The sequence below is a fragment of the Chiloscyllium plagiosum genome, unplaced genomic scaffold (assembly GCF_037043375.1).
Source record: "Chiloscyllium plagiosum isolate Xiang-an unplaced genomic scaffold, Cpla_swu_hap1 HiC_scaffold_20, whole genome shotgun sequence".
In the NCBI taxonomy this organism is placed as follows: domain Eukaryota; kingdom Metazoa; phylum Chordata; class Chondrichthyes; order Orectolobiformes; family Hemiscylliidae; genus Chiloscyllium; species Chiloscyllium plagiosum.
The window spans coordinates 6,417,512-6,434,740 of NW_028270158.1; the positions used below are offsets into that span (position 1 = coordinate 6,417,512).

At 41.2% G+C, this 17,229-nt stretch overlaps 1 protein-coding gene across 2 annotated transcripts in view; it reads left to right on the forward strand.

Annotated features, from left to right (window-relative positions):
- The window catches only part of snx29 (sorting nexin 29), a 502,976-nt gene that overhangs the window by 451,576 nt on the left and 34,171 nt on the right, over nt 1–17,229 (forward strand). Inside the window, exon 20 of one of the 2 annotated variants that reach the window (XM_087997616.1) lies at nt 4,678–4,817. In XM_087997616.1, the coding sequence (XP_087853742.1) occupies nt 4,678–4,817 (140 nt within the window). Of the gene's footprint in view, nt 1–4,677; nt 4,818–17,229 lie in introns of those variants that run through there. The other variant, XM_087997617.1, reaches the window with a different exon arrangement.

Here is a 17,229-nt window from a genome sequence, read left to right on the forward strand (position 1 = left end):
GAACTCAGCGATGCTAATTATGAATTTTGTGCTATTTTGTATTTGTGGATTTATACTTAGATGTGAAGTGAGAGAGAAACCTGCTGTGTACTCAGTCATGATGACATTATGTCTATACAACATTTATAATTTGTTCCAAAAACGTGTGGGTTATATCTGCATGTTATGTTAAATATTCACCAGGAAAACATCAATAAGAAAAACCATTTCTCAGGCAATGGCTAATCTATGAATTGTAATTTATTTTTGGTTATATAAATATTAAAAATTGTTATATTTCATATGCAAGAGTCAGGGAACAATTGGACAAAGTGGATTCAAATCCAGTTCAGATTAATGAAATGGCAGTTTTTCTTTATATCTGTTGTTTATAAGAGCTATGCGTGAAATAATTTCAGGCAGTCACAAGCAAATGCCTCATAGGTTTAATTCCACAGCAATGAATAGCCCTAATTTGTCACCTAAATCATCCGCGCAAATGAAATAATTCATAGTAAGAGTACTTTGATAAAGCTAGGGATAGGTATGTTGTTGGAAGAAAGCTGAGAAAACTTCACATTTTGTTTTTCCTACACTTATGTTATGACCTTGGGCTTTTAGTTGGATATTTTTGTTCTGCTCAACATCAAAGATCACTTCCATAAACAAGGTGCCTTAGAAAAAAAGTGTTTGACTTTAAATGCACAAAAACCGGTGATGTAGCATTTCTGGAATTGAATGAAATGTGACAATGTGCTGAATATATCAAAAGCCCTCATAATCTGTTAGACTTTGAAAAGCAGTCTAGCAAATATTTCTTCAGACCTTGGCTTAAGATATAAATGCATAGATGGGAAACATTGACTATTGCAGTGTATCAGATGGATATGGATAACTTAATGGAATTGGAAAACAGCAGATGCAATTTATTGTATGATTCAGTATCACACAGAGGATGGTACGTGTATAGAATGAGCTGCCTGATGAAGTGGTGGAGGCTGGTACAATTGCAACATTTAAGAGGCATTTGGATGGGTATATGAATAGGAAGGGTTTGGAGGGATATGGGCTGGGTGCTGGCAGGTGGAACTAGATTGGGTTGGGATATCTGGTCGGCATGGACGGGTTGGACCGAAGAGGACCTGGAGTACACATTCAATGGAAAGATACTGCAGGAGGTGGATGAACCATAAGATGATGGTATAAGAATGGAGGTATATCAAGCCATAATGTCCAACACTATTTAGTGTTTTGTGAATTTGGGGGGGGGGGGTCCCTTAGAAACTTATAAAATTGTAACAGGGAAAATGCGGGCAAGGTGTTCCCCATGACCCAGAAGTCGAGAACCAGGGGTCACAATCTTAGGATACATGGGTGGTTTATCTAGGACTGAGATGAGATGTTTCTTCACCCAGAGGGTGGGGAGTCTGTGGAATTCTCTGCCAAATAAAGTGGTTGAGGCCAAAACATTGAATGTTGCAAGAAATGATATAGAGGTGCGGTGATGGAAAAGGTCAAAAATCAAACAACACCAGGTTATAGACCAATGGGCTTGTTTGAAAACATTAGCTTTCAGAGCGTTACTTCTTCATCAGGTGCTAGCAATGATGAATTGGGTGTTCAGCCATGATCGCACAATAGTGGAGCAGGCTTGAAGAGGCAAATGGCCCACTCCAATTCCTTTTTTCTATATTTCAATGTAACCAGCAAGTGGGTTCCCCCTGTCAGCCCATTCCCAGTGCTGAATGTGGCTATGTTTTGCTGCCAGTGGGATTGGGTTGTATGGTCTCCTCTATTAATATCCATTTGCACCCTTCACCTTGCCCACTCTGGGAATCTGCATTCAATTTCGTCCAAAGTGTATGAATAAAAGTTAATACATTTATAAAAGGCAGCAGGTATAGTATTGTCAGCCCCACTAGAGAAAGCCACATAGAATGTGCAACTTGAATGATATTCGAGTGGAGAAACTTATGGCTACAAAAGGAGACTGAAACTATTTTTAGTAAAATAGTGAAGGCTAAGAGAGATTTAATAGAGGCTATTTAAAACAGTTATGGATTTGATGGTGTGTATGAGAGAAATCTTTCTTTCGGTGACAGTTGGTCGTCATTAAAAATATGGGGAGAAATTACTCAACAAAGTTAAAAATCACACAACACCAGGTTATAGTCCAATAGGTTTATTTGGAAGCACTAGCTTTCGGAACACCGTTCCTTCACCAGGTGGTATATTACTCAAAAAAAGTTATTTAAAATGTAAAGATTGTTCACAAGAAGTAATTAGAACTGAGATTGTTGCACCTTTTCGGAAAAAAATGGGTAAATAGAAGGCAATAGTCAAGGGGAAATTGTAGAGTGCAGACATGTTGAGCCAAGTGCCTTCCATCTTCTTACAAAGTAACATGGTTCTCAAGCAAGTAAGCAATAGCAACAAAACATTCCTCTTTAAATATGATTGCACTAAAATTCAACATGAAATTGGACCTGGCCTAAGCATCCCTTACAAGAATTTTAAATGACATTTTGTCAAAGACATCAGTTCTCAACTGACTTATTGATGAGTTAAGTAGAAACCTGGTCAGCTGGGTTAATGATGTAAGACAAATCCTTTGAAGTTCAAACAGCAACAGAGGAAATCAAGCTTGAAAGAATAAATAAAGCTGCCAATTGTACTGACTCTTAAGATCACAGACTTCTGCAGTGTAAATAACCATTACTCCTAATCCATTTATCATCTTGCTACAAAACCTATTTGTCTTAACTGCTTATCTGAACAAAAACAAACAGACAAAAACAAAGATTAATGTAAGCAGACAAACCTTTGTGACTCCTCTAACATAATGGATGCTAAACTTGATGGTAACTGTTTTTCCCTTAAAAAAAGGTGCCTGCATTAAATGCCACAAAGTCAAAAGTCACATGACACCAGGTTATAGTCCAACAGGTTTGTTTAAAATCACAAGCTTTCAGAGCACTGCTCCTGTGTCACCTGAGAAAGGCCTGATGTGCAGGTGCAGTGTTGGACTGGGATGGCAAGGTAAACCTGATAAAGGAGGGGCACTCTGAAAGGTTGTGATATTAAATAGATCTGCTGGATTATAACCTGGTGTCGTGTGACTTCTGACTCTGTCCACCCGAGTCTAATACCGACATCTGTACATGATGGCTATTGTATAGCACATTTCATGCTGTCAAAGTGTTCCAACTGTCACAAAAATGGATGGCATCTATGATGCAGGCAAACATGCTAACAAGTGTTCATGCAGTCATATTCCTCAAACCCCAATGATTAAATTACCACCTAATTTGTTTTGTGGTTTTAGCCGAGGAATTCACGTTGGCCAGAATGTCAGGAGAACTCCTTTACTTCTCTTCCATTAATGTTTTTACAATGCTTTGATCAAGGAGCTGAGGGACACCTTTGGCTAGAACAAAAAAGTGTACACATATATGGACGTCAGCATGTGTGTGCGCACACCTGCAAATGCACATGAATATGTACAGACAAACCCACACAGATATATATCCCTACACTTGGGCCGAGGGCTGGAAAATGGGAGGAGAACAGTTTGCTGGTTGTTTTTAACTGGCGTGAACAAAATAAGCTGATGGGCTTTTTTCTGTGCTGCAGATCACTATGACTTGCACTAATACACACAAGCTCATTACATAGACACACACAAACAATCTATCAACTTTTTTTTGTAATTTAAGGATGCAAACATAATCATTTTAGTATGCAATTTATTCATGTCAGATCAAAGCTGGTTACTTCACATGTTTAAATTATGACATTCATTAATTGTAAAAACAGTTATGAGTTAACAGGTGTGCAGATGGTATATTACTGGAGAACACAATGTGTAAAATAGTGTTGAATGTATTTGTGTAACTTCTAAAGTGGAATATTATACCAAATATTTATCGGTTCAATTTTAATCCACTCACATCTCTTTGATGTAGAATTAAAATCAGCCGAGTGTCTTTGTCCAAATTTTTAAACAATTAGTAGAAACATTGGAGCCTTGCACAATAAAAATCCCATTTTTCAGGAGAGTTCAGTTTAAGCAGTTGTTTTATTTCTGATATTGCACCTTTACATTTGCTACAGGGAGGCAGCATCTGCCTTTTCTCTTTGTGAATTTCTGTATTTCAATCTTAAATCAAATTATTTCTTAATTGATTTCACCAGCATTCAAAAATTACCAATAGAGCTTTTTGAGAACAAAGTATATATGGAAAAATAGATAATAAACAGAGGAAAATGTAAAAGATTATTTTCACTTTCGGTACTGTCGTGGACATGTAGTAGGTATTCCCAAGAACACTAGCTAATACAGTGGGGAAGAAAGTACACTTAATGGTTGCTAGTCTGTGCTGCTGAGATGTAGCATACTGAAAATGATCATTGACTGTATAAGCTTAATTCTGGGCCCATTTTGTTGCTGTATTGAAATATAGTCAGGACTATATGCAATATTATTTATGGATTGCTGAAAAACATATTTTGTTGAAGATTTTCATGTTCTCTTCAGGGCAATTTACAAGAAATACTGAAGTAAAGGGAAATGAAATTTATACTCTGAGAGGAGAGTGGTGATTGTTTTGCAAATGGGCTCCAAATGATAGAGATGTAATGCTCTAGTTGTGCATTTCCAAATGAGTAATATTATTTTTGTTTTCACATGTTTTTAAGGATGCAAAGTTTGTGGAGGAACGTCGTAAACAACTCCAGGAGTATCTACGGAGCATAATGAACAAAATTATACAAACACTTCCAGAGTTTACATGCAATCCTAAAAAAGAGACCCTTTTGCAGCTGCTGCCATTTTGTGTGTAAGTATGTATTTTTGTTTTAACAGAACACATACGTGCCTTATTTTCAGAATATGCAATGAATCTGTGTTTCTTTGGAATACATATTCCATTTTCACCAGTTCCCTCTATGTTTCTATTTCATTCATGGAATGGTGTGATTTTTATTCCTTTAATGTTTATTCACGTGATTTGTATCTTTCTGCCAGTTTTATGAAACCAATTAAAGGAGTTCAGCCACATTGCTAATTTGGATTTCACTGTAGTCCCAAAGGACCCTAGGGCTGCTCTCTCATTAGCGAGAGAATGGTGGTTTAACCTGACGGTCACCACATCTCAGGAGGGGGACCAGGTTGAGAAAGCAGGGGTTTCATGGTCACTATGAGCATTGAGCCTATGCTGATGGCATTACTCTGCATCGCAAACCAGCCATCCAGCCAACTGAGCTCACCTGCTATACAAAGTACATGTCTTTTCCTATTTTCCTCACCTGCAAGGATACAAAGCCTCTTCTCATTTATTTGGATGTTTGTACATAAATCTCAAAAATGAAGAATTTTTTTGCTAGTAGTATCTGTTCTTATGGTTGTCTCAGTTTGCTAAATGAATTGTACAAGTTATTTTAAAGTAATAAATAACATTTGAAATACTTGACAACTGTGCTAAACTGGTGATGGTAATGAATGCTTAAACTGTTTTTAGAGAAATTCAAGGCTTAAGAGGTGACTAAAGCATAAGGTGGAAATAAATCTGCTGAAACATTCCTTATCATCTTTAATAAATAATAAATGGGTTGAGGAATTATGTTTTAGCAATGAAGTCATGTCCACAGTCTCAACCTTTCAGGTTAAGTGCTGCACTCTTAGCCCAACTGAGGTTGTATTTCTGCTATAAAATCCAATATTTGACTGTTTCAATGGAAGCAGTTCATCCATAATTTTGTTTACACTGGCATGTCAACAAATAATCGTTGTACAGGTAGCCCCCACTATCCATAAGTAGAGCGTTCCCAGGAAACCTTTTGTAAACTGGAAATGGCATAAAGCGAAGGTGCATGATTTATATGGGAAAGAGTATTGCCGTTTTTGTAAAAGTGAAAATTCTCTTTGGATTTGCAAAAATAGGTACTAATGTGGGTTTCTTGTAAAAGCTAAATTACGTAAAGCGAATGTTCGAAAAGCGGGGGACATCTATATGTGAATTGCCAATATTTAAAAATCTGCATGTATGCTTGATTCATGTGTTGTATTTTACATTGCAATCATTTAAACTACCAAGCTCTTATGAAAATATTTTTCTCATTTTATTTTGTTCTTGTTACTGAAATACATTATTGGTTCACAAAACTAATTGACACTTTATATTGAGACCTAGTATTTTTTAGTAATATTGATTGATCATTCCGTAATTGTGCAGCATGATTTACTGGAGTTGAGTCCTTTATTATTCAAATTATTTTATTTAACTTCTTTGAATGGTTTTAACTAAATTGAATGGTTATTTGGAGGGTTCACATTTAATAGAATGCTGCTTATTGGTTTGATTTTGGCTTTGCATTGGTTGTTTAGTGTAAATCATACATATACCCTACCTTCATTGTGTAAAGATTCATATTCACAATACGTCAAAAGTTCAACCAGTGCAATCATATAAACCATACTCTAGTGCAGACAAGAATTTTTACCATAGTAACTTCAAAACAATTCACTGAAGTATGTAATGAGGAGCCCTGAAAAGTCTTATTATTTAAATATTGTGCTGACTGCAGTTGAAAAAATGGGTTTGGTTTATTGTTAGGAAGCAGTTATTAGTGAAAACCAAACTTACAGCTGTGATATTTATCATAACAAAGGCTACGGGCAAGATTTGCACTGCTGAAAAGAAATGTCTGGACTTATCAGTGTTAGGTTGGCTCAGTCCTAGTATTGTGTTTATCTTATGGTCAGAAGGTCATGGAATTGAGCCCCATTTGAGGAAGTGAATGCTTAATCCAGCAGGGAGCTGACAGATTGCTGCATTGTTGGAGTTACCTGTCTTTCGAATAAAACGTGATGTTCTGCCTGTGGGCAAGATAGATTCCATGGCAGTATTTGGAGAAGACAGGAAGAGTTCTTTTCTTATGCTTGTCCAGCAGCCAAGATCACCAAAATAAATTAACCAGTCTTTACCTTGAGTGACTTTCCATAATAGTTGGTTGTCACATTTGACTTCATTGCAAAACAAGTTCTTCTTTAAAAACATACTTGTGGACTTCAGGAGAATATAAAGGCATAATGTATATTTGGTATCTTTCTTCTTCCTTTATTAGAGAGAGCTTTAGATTCTCGTATGCTTCAGAAGTATAAAATCACAGGACTGCACAATTTTCAGTCTTTTTGAAGGAGCCTTTTGTAATCCAAAATGAATCCTGGTCCTTTAGTAATGCACATTGAAAGCTACTGATTATTTATGAAATTTTGTCTAACTTTCTTCAGTTCCTTCTGCAAAATAGACATTTAAAACTTGCAATGCAAATTCCATAAAATGAATGGGATCTTAAATGTTCTCGGAGTCTGTTCCATCTCAAGGTTGTTGTGGATCCCCACTCTCATCCCTCCTCAATATCGTGACCTCTTGAAATTCTACTTTGTATGACATGAATTTCTTTCATCTAGCTCTCCGGTCTCTTTTCGTTCTTTCATGGCATGTGGATTATTATGATGAAATAATAATAACATAACATTCATCTTTCTGAGTAAACAGAGTTCCTGCTTTTAAAAAATCAATTATGAGGATTACTCGGTCAGAATGTATTGCCCATTCCTAATCGTGTAGAGTCAACCCACATTTGTCCGGAGTTCCATATAGGTCAGGTGAGGCAAATGATGTAAACTTTTGATTCCAGGTTTTTCTATTAATTGAATTTAACATTACATTATTTGCCAGAGTAGAACTTAAACCCATGTCGGAGAAAGTGAGGGCTGCAGCTGCTGGAGATCAGAGCTGAAAATGTGTTGCTGGAAAAGCGCAGCAGGTCAGGCAGCATCCAAGGAGCTGGAGAATCAACATTTCGGACATAAGCCTTTCTTCAGGAATGAGGAGGGTGTACCAAGCAGGCTACGATAAAAAGTAGGAAGGAGGGAGTTGGGAGAGGGCATTGGGAATGCGATAGGTGGAAGGAGGTTAAGGTGAGGGTGATATGCCAGAGAGGGGGTGGGGGCGGAGAGGTCGGGAAGAAGATTGCAGGTCAAGAAGGCGGTGCTGAGTCCGAGGGTTGGTACTGAGATAAGGTGGTGGGAGGGGAAATGAGAAAGCTGGAGAAATCTGCATTCGTCCCATGTGGTTGGAGGGTTCCTAGGCGGAAGATGAGGCGCTCTTCCTCCAAGCGTCGTGTTGCCATGGTCTGGCGATGGAGGAGGCCAAGGATCTGCATGTCCTTGGCAGAGTGGGAGGGGGAGTTAAAGTGTTCAGCCACGGGGCGGTTGGGTTGGTTGGTGCGGGTGTCCCAGAGGTGTTCTCTGAAACGTTCCGCAAGTAGGCGGCCTATCTCCCCAATGTAGAAGAGGCCACATGGGTGCAGCGGATGCAGTAAATGGTGTGTGGAGGTGCAGGTGAATTTGTGACGGATATGGAAGGATCCCTTGGGGCCTTGGAGGGAAGTGAGGGGGGAGGTGTGGGCGCAAGTTTTGCATTTCTTGCGGTACCCCCTGACCGACTCCCACGGCTACCTAGATTACACCTCCTCCCACCCTGCCCCCTGTAAAAACGCTATCCCATATTCCCAATTCCTTCGCCTCCACCGCATCTGCTCCCAGGAGGACCAATTCCAATACCGAACAACCCAGACGGCCTCCTTCTTCAAAGACTGCAGTTTCCCCTCAGACGTGGTTGACGATGCTCTCCACCCCATCTCCTCCACTTCCTCCTCCTCCGCCCTTGAATCCAATCGCCACCAGGACAGAACCCAACTGGTCTCACCTACCACCCCACCAATTTCCAGATACATAGTATCATCCTTCGTCATTTCCGCCACCTCCAAACAGACCCAAAACCAAGGATATATTTCCCTCCCCTCCCATATCAGCGTTCTGGAAAGACCACTCCCTCCGCGATCACACCCCCCACCAAGCCAACTTCCACTCCGGGCACCTTCCCCTGCAACGCAAGAAATGCAAAACTTGCGCCCACACCTCCCCCCTTACTTCCCTCCAAGGCCCCAAGGGATCCTTCCATATCCGTCACAAATTCACCTGCACCTCCACACACATCATTTACTGCATTCGCTGCACCCATGTGGCCTCCTCTACATTGGGGAGACAGGCCGCCTACTTGCGGAACGTTTCAGAGAACACCTCTGGGACACCCACACCAACCAACCCAACCGCCCCGTGGCTGAACACTTTAACTCCCCCTCCCACTCTGCCAAGGACATGCAAGTCCTTGGCCTCCTCCATCGCCAGACCATGGCAACACGCGCCTGGAGGAAGAGCTCCTCATCTTCCTCCTAGGAAGCCTCCAACCACATGGGATGAATGCAGATTTCTCCAGCTTTCTCATTTCCCCTCCCACCACCTTATCTCAGTACCAACTCTCGGACTCAGCACCGCCTTCTTGACCTGTAATCTTCTTCCCGACCTCTCCGCCCCCACCCCCTCTCTGGCCTATCACCCTCACCTTAACCTCCTTCCACCTATCACATTCCCAACGCCCCTCCCCCAAGTCCCTCCTCCTTACCTTTTATCTTATCCTGCTTGGCACACCCTCCTCATTCCTGAAGAAGGGCTTATGCCCGAAATGTCGATTCTCCAGCTCCTTGGATGCTGCCTGACCTGCTGCGCTTTTCCAGCAACACATTTTTCAGCTTAAACCCATGTCCCCAGCTGGGGTTCTGGATAACTAGTTCAGTGACATTGTCACTATGTCACTGCCTCCCTAATAATATCAGGTTGTTTTCTGAATATACTTCTCAATACCCTTCTCAATGATATTCTGTAAGAGTGTTCCTCATTAACGATTTTATTTTAAAAGCAAGAACCCTGTTTTTTCAGAAAGATCTCTGTTTATCTCAAGAGTTTTGGAATGTAAAAGCAGCAAAGTGCTACTGAGACTTTATAAAGCTCTGGTTAGGCCCCATTTAGAATACTGTGTCCAATTTTGAGCCCCGCACCTCAGGAAGGACATACTGGCACCGGAGCGTGTCCAGCGGAGATTCACACAGATGATCCCTGGAATGGTAGGCCTAACATACAATGATCGGCTGAGGATCCTGGGATTGTATCCATTAGAGTTTAGAAGGTTGAGGGGAGATCTAATAGAAACTTACAAGATAATGCATGGCTTAGAATGGGTGGACGCTGGGAAATTGTTTCCATCAGGCGGGCTACTAGAACTGGTGGGAACAACCTTAGAATTATATTACTGGGAATATATTACAGGGAACAAAGAAATGGCAGAAGAATTGAATTGGTACTTCAGATCTGTGTTCACTGGTGAAGACACAAGCAATCTCCCTGAGGTAACAGTGGCTGAAGGACCTGAACTGAAGGGAATTTATATTTGCCAGGAACTGGTGTTGGAGAGACTGTTAGGTCTGAAGGCTGATAAGTCCCCGCGGCCTGATGGTCTACATCCCAGGGTACTGAAGGAGGTGGCTCGAGAAATTGTGAATGCGTTGGTGATTATTTTCCAGAGTTCGATAGATTCGAGTCAGTTCTTGCAGATTGGAGGGTGGCTAATGTTGTACCACTTTTTAAGAAAGGTGGGCGTGAGAAAGCAGGAAATTATAGACCAGTTAGTCTGACCTCAGTGGTGGGAAAGATGCTGGAGTCTATTATAAAGGATGAAATTATCTGGATAGTAGTAACAGGATTTATGAAGGGGAAATCATGCTTGACTAATCTTCTGGAATCTTTTGAGGATGTAATTCTGAAGATGGATGAGGGAGATTCAGTAGATGTAGTGTACCTGGACTTTCAGAAAGCTTTTGATAAAGTCCCACACTGGAGGTTAGTGAGTAAAATTAGGGCGCATGGTAATCGGGGCAAAGTACTGATTTGGATTGAAAGTTGGTTGGCTGATAGGAAACAAAGGGTAGTGATAAACGGCTCCATTTCGGAATGGCAGGCAGTGACCAGTGGGGTACCGCAGGGATCAGTACTGGGACCACAGCTTTTTACAATATATGTTAATGATATAGAAGATGGTATTAGTAATAACATTAGCAAATTTGCTGATGATACTAAGCTGGGTGGCAGGGTGAAATGTGATGAGGATGTTAGGAGATTACAGGGTGACCTGGACAAGTTAGGTTAGTGGTCAGATGCATGGCAGATGCAGTTTAATGTGGATAAATGTATGGTTATCCACTTTGGTGGCAAGAACAGGAAGGCAGATTACTACCTAAATGGAATCAATTTAGGTAAAGGGGCAGTACAAAGAGATCTGGGTGTTCTTGTACACCAGTCAATGAAGGTAAGCATGCAGGTACAGCAGGTAGTGAAGAAGGCTAATAGCATGCTGGGCTTCATAACAAGAGGGATTGAGTATAGAAGCAAAGAGGTTCTTCTGCAGCTGTACAGGGCCCTGGTGAGACCACACCTGGAGTACTGTGTGCAGTTCTGGTCTCCAAATTTGAGGAAAGACATTCTGGCTATTGAGGGAGTGCAGCGTAGGTTCACGAGGATTACCTTACACTGAAAGACTGGAGTGACTGGGCTTGTATACCCTTGAGTTTAGAAGATTGAGAGGGGATATGACTGAGACATATAAGATTATTAAAGGATTGGACACTCTGGAGGCAGGAAACATGTTTCTGCTGATGGGTGAGTGCCGAACCAGAGGACACAGCTTAAAAATACGGGGTAGACCATTTAGGACAGAGATGAGGAGAAACGTCTTCACCCAGAGAGTTGTGGCTGTGTGGAATGCTCTGCCCCAGAGGGCAGTGGAGGCCCAGTCTCTGGATTCATTTAAGAAAGAGTTGGATAGGGCTCTCAAGGATTTTGGAATCAATGGTTATGGAGATAAGGCAGGAACAGGATACTGATTAAGGATGATCAGCCATGATCATATTGAATGGTAGTGCAGGCTCGAGGGGCAGAATGGTCTACTCCTGCACCTACTTCTATTGTTCTATTGTTCTAATTAGAGGGGGTCAATTTAGGACAGAAATGAGGAGACATTTCTTCAGCCAGAGAGTGGTAGGCCTGTGGAATTCATTGCCACGGAGCACAGTGGAGGCCGGCGGATGTTAAATGTCTTCAAGGCAGAGATTGATAAATTCTTAATCTCTCAAGGAATTAAGGGATACAGGGATAATGTGGGTAAGTGGCGTTGAAATGCCCATCAGCCATGATTGAATAGCGAAGTGGACTTGATGGGCTGAATGGCCTTACTTCCACTCTATTTCTTATGGTCTTATTTTCTTATTATTTCGACATAGTCATTATAATCTTGACACTCTGGTATGATATTTAGAAAGATGAGATAGGTTGATGGCAAATTAAATTTAATATAAATCATGATAAACTGAACTTCAGTATATTAATTTCACAGCATATAATTGATTTGTAATTTATTATAGTTTATCATTTTTCCTCCAGAATTATCTGTTTTCTGTCATAAAGAAATCTCCAGTGGATTTAGAACACATGTTATCACATGCATCATCTCATTAGAGATGTTTTAATACTCTGTACACTCTCTGGATCAATATTAATCACTAATCAATGTTAGGATTTACGATGCAATTATAATGAAATCTTTGCAAAGAGTAGCAAATGCTACAGAGATGTTGCTAGTTTAAGAATGTTGTATGTATTATTTAGGGACTGGGTTCACTAGATTTAAAAACAAACCTATTAAGTTAAATAATTTTGGTTAATTTTAAGGAAAACAGTTAGGAATCGGTTAGTTCTTTTGACTAGTTGACCAGTACCTGATTCAGAATAATGGCCTCAGTGAGAGTTGGCTTCCTGTTCTGACTTAGACTGAAAATCTGCCTTCTTGTCCTGGTAATGGCAAAGAACTGCTGACATTAGGCCAGTGACCTGTCTTCATGCAGAGCACATGTACCATAACATGGAAAATAAGCTATTGCATAATTGGCACAGTCAGGGCTCATACGTCCTATCAGATGTGCCAGTGTTGTCAAAATATGAATAGTTAACCGGTAAGAGTTGAGGAAGATCTTTGTTTGCACTGTGTTAATCAAATGTTATTACAGAGTTCATTTATAGGCCTGAGCAGGTTTGGTTTTCTTCACACACATGATAGAAAGTGGAAATAATCAAACCTTTGGATTATTTTACAACAAATTAGACCAGAGTTATGCAGGCAACTTTGATATGTAAGTTAGTTGTGGCTCAGTGATTTGCAAACTTCCTTCTGAGTCAGAAGGCTGTGTGTTCCTGTCCAGTCAGAAGGCTGTGTTCCAGTCCAGTCAGGTGAATTAAGTGTTAACCTAGATTCTGCCAGGGCAGCACGATGGAATGCAGCACTACACTGTCAAAAGTGTTGTCTTTCGGATAAGAAATGTTTTGGACTGAAACTCTTGTCTGCCCTCTCAGGTGAATGTAAAGTAGCCAGCCCATGGCACTATTCAAATAAAAACAGTCTTGTTCTTCCTTGTGTCCTGCTCAATAATTTATCCTAAAACAGACTACTTGATCATCGACAATTTGATCATGTCAATCACAGTTGTTGACATTTTAGCTCTGGCAGCATCTGTGGAGAGAAAACAAGAGTGAATGTCTTTGAGTCCAGTTATCCTTCTTCAGAACTGAGTTTCTCCAGCACTTCCTGTTTTTGTTTGAGATATCCAGCATCCACAATTGTTTATTTTATATTATCCATACATGACAAGTCTACTATTTTACAGTAAATAGTTTTGCAATATTCTGAGGTTCCACATTCTAGGATTTACTGTGCAATTATAATGAAATCTTTGCAAAGAATAGTAAATACTACAGAGATATTGTCAGTCTAAGAACTAAAAATGTGGTATGTATTATTTAAGGACTGGATTCACTCGAGTTAAAAACAAATCCATTAAGTTAAATAATTTGGGGTGATTTTAAGGAAAGCAGTTAAGAATCAGTTAGCTCTTTTGACTAGTTGACCACTGCCTGATTCAGAATAATGCCCTCAGTTTAATAATACCAGCAGTTTTTGGGGCTACTGCTTTATGGACCTGCACCTTGTCTATAAAGGCTACAGCTACCAGGCACCAGAAAAGGCATCATCATTGAATTTACTGTCACATTCATTCCCCATTGAATATTTGTTTACTGCAATGAAGCAAGGTAATTTGTATTCATACATACAATGCACGTGGACATTGCTCTCTGAATTCTGACTGCTAATTGGATGATGAACCAAACAGCTAATTGCTTCTTTTCAGTTACGAGCAACATTTAGACCATGCAATTAGCTATCTCAACGTTTTCATTAAATTTCAAAGAAGAACTTGCCTACCATTAAAATTTGTATTTTTAGTGTAGACAGAATGTGGTCATCTCCATTTTTGACATTTGGAATTTGTGAGGAGATGCAGTGAGGCGATGGAGGAGGTGGTATCCTAATGGTATTAGCACTGGATTGTTAATCCCGAGATCCAGGTAGTGTTCAGGGGACATGGAAAGATGATAAAATTTGAATTCAATCAAAATCAGCAATTAAGAGTCTTATGATGATTGTCGGAAAAACCTGTTTGGCTCACTCATGTCCTTTAGGAAAGAAAACTTCCAATCTTACCTGCTCTGGCCGACATGTAACTCTCGATCGACTGCAATGTGGTTGACTCTTAAACTGCCCTCTGGGATGGGCTGTAAATGCTGACCTAGCCAGCAACACCCTCATCTTTTGAATTTTGTTTTAAAAGGTACAAACCAGAGAACTGAGGTTTCAGGATGGCAAACATATGAAAATGAGACTGGGTGGGTTGAAGGTGGGAGGTGTTGCCTCTGGCGATTTAAATGCTTTTCATGACAGAATGCAGGGTTTGAATCTTAATTCTGAGTTGACTACTATACCAGGATCTCGCGTTCAGTCCAATTCAATGACCCAAATTAATGATAGAGTTGGTGCCAAATAAATAGAATTTCTAATGAGAGCCAAAATGGATGTCCTTAATGTTCAACTGGAGGAAGGTTTGACTCATGCATTACTTGATTTTGGTCTTGAATTCTGACAGCATGGAGTGATTGTGGGATTGAGAAATAAAAACCCAATAGAGCTGTGTACTATCAACAGACTCCCTGAGCTCCCAAGGAACAATATATAGAGAATGAGGCTTAGACTAGATCTTCTTTCTGTGCAGTTACAGCTGTGGTTATATTTTCCATTGCATGTCACAGATGTCCTCAGTCCCACATTGATTCTTCATCAATTGAGTTATTTTGCTGCTTCAGGTCAGGACAATGTGAAACACCATGTCAAATTAAATCTAAACTGTTTCAAATCTTCTTAAGTCACATATGGCATTGGACATTTAAATATTCTGACCTGACTAATGAACATTCAAAATTGTTACTGAGGTTGTATATGAGGTAGATTATGTTAACAATAATCCCATATGTGAATGGGGATCATTAAATTATCCATTTGTACTCAGAAGGAGTTATCACAGGCATGCTGCAGACATGATCAGCCGAATGACCTCCTACACTTAACAATTCTGTGATTATGCTTTGATTCATATATAGGAAATATTTAAAGGAAAACAAAGCTAGCACAAGCAATGAGCACAGGACAATTAAAATTTTGGATAGTGGTTAGGTCTGAAAAAGATTATAGATGAGCAACATTTTGAAATTAATGGTTTAAACAGGAGATGATTCAGTGATTGAAGTGATATTAACATGAAATGATAGAGCAACGCATAGCGACAGTAATTGAAAATGTCCAGAATAGAGTATGTGAATAGTTGAGGTGTTCCATTCAGTTGGGGTTGAGGTGGAAACATGGTCTCGCAACCAAAAAGAGCTAACAGAATTGAAGTGAATCGAACAACTTGTACGAGTACCCAAGTAAGCTGAAAGCAAAAATGCAGACTGTTCCTCTACCATGGCGTTCCAACTGAATGCCTTTTCCCCACTGCACCATGCACCTCTCCCCATCTCCACTGACTAATATGCAAAGAGACCCATCAGACATCGCTGTGTCCTCTAGCTTAAGGAAGGTGGGCAGATAAAGTAATGATCCAACATTATTAAAGCTATACTTAAAACTAGATGCAGAATTCCAAAATATTTAACAGAAAGATGACGTGTTATTCCTTCAGCTTTGTTGAGATTGACAAATAATATGGAAAGTTGAAACTTTATTGCTGGAACAGCACAGCAGGTCAGGCAGCATCCAGGGAACAGGAGATTCGACGTTTCGGGCACAGGCCCTTCTTCAGGAATGAGCAGAGAGTGTTCAGCAGGAGAAGATAAAAGGTAGGGAGGAGGGACTTGGAGGAGGGGCGTTGGAAATGTGATAGGTGGAAAGAGGTCAAGGTGAGGGTGATAGGTCGGAATAGGATGGAGGCGGAGAGGTCAAGAAGAAGACTGCAGGTCAGGAAGGCGGTGCCGGGCTGGAGGGATCCGGCTGAGACAAGGTGGGGGGAGGGGGGATGAAGAAACTGGTGAAGTCCAAGTTCATCCCCTGCGGTTGGAGGGTTCCCAGTCGGAAGATAAGACGCTCCTCCTCCGACCGTCGGGTTGTTGTGGTTTGGCGGTGGATGAGTCCAATGACCTGCATATCCTCGGTGGAGTGGGAGGGGGAGTTGAAATGCTGTGCTACAGGTTGGTTGGGTTGGTTCGTCCGGGTGGCCCAGAGGTGCTCTCTGAATCGCTCCGCAAGTAGGCGGCCTGTCTCCCCAATATAGAGGAGGCCACACCGGCTGCAGCGGATGCAGTAGATGATGTGGGTGGAGGTGCAGGTGAATCTGTGGCGGATATGGAAGTTTCCTTTGGGGCCTTGGAGAGAAGTGAGGGGGGAGGTGTGGGCGCAAGTGTTGCACCTCCTGCGGTTGCAAGGGAAGGTGCCGGGAGTGGAGGTTGGGTCGGTGGGGGGTGTGGATCTGACAAGGGAGTCGCGGAGGGAGTGGTCTCTACGGAAAGCTGATAGGGGAGGGGAGGGAAATATATCCTTGGTGCTGGGGTCTGTTTGGAGGTGGCGGAAGTGACGGCGGATGATGCGCTGTACATGGAGATTGGTGGGGTGGTAGGTGAGGACCAGTGGGGTTCTGTCCTGGTGGCGGTTGGAGGGGCGGGGCTCAAGGGCGGAGGAGCGGGAAGTGGAGGAGATGCGGTGGAGGGCACCGTCGACCACGTCGGGGGGGAAATTGCGGTCCTTGAAGAAGGAGGCCATCTGTGTTGTACGTATTTTGAACTGGTCCTCCTGGGAGCAGTTGCGGCGGAGACGAAGGAATTGGGAAAATGGGATGGCGTTTTTACAGGGGGCAGGATGG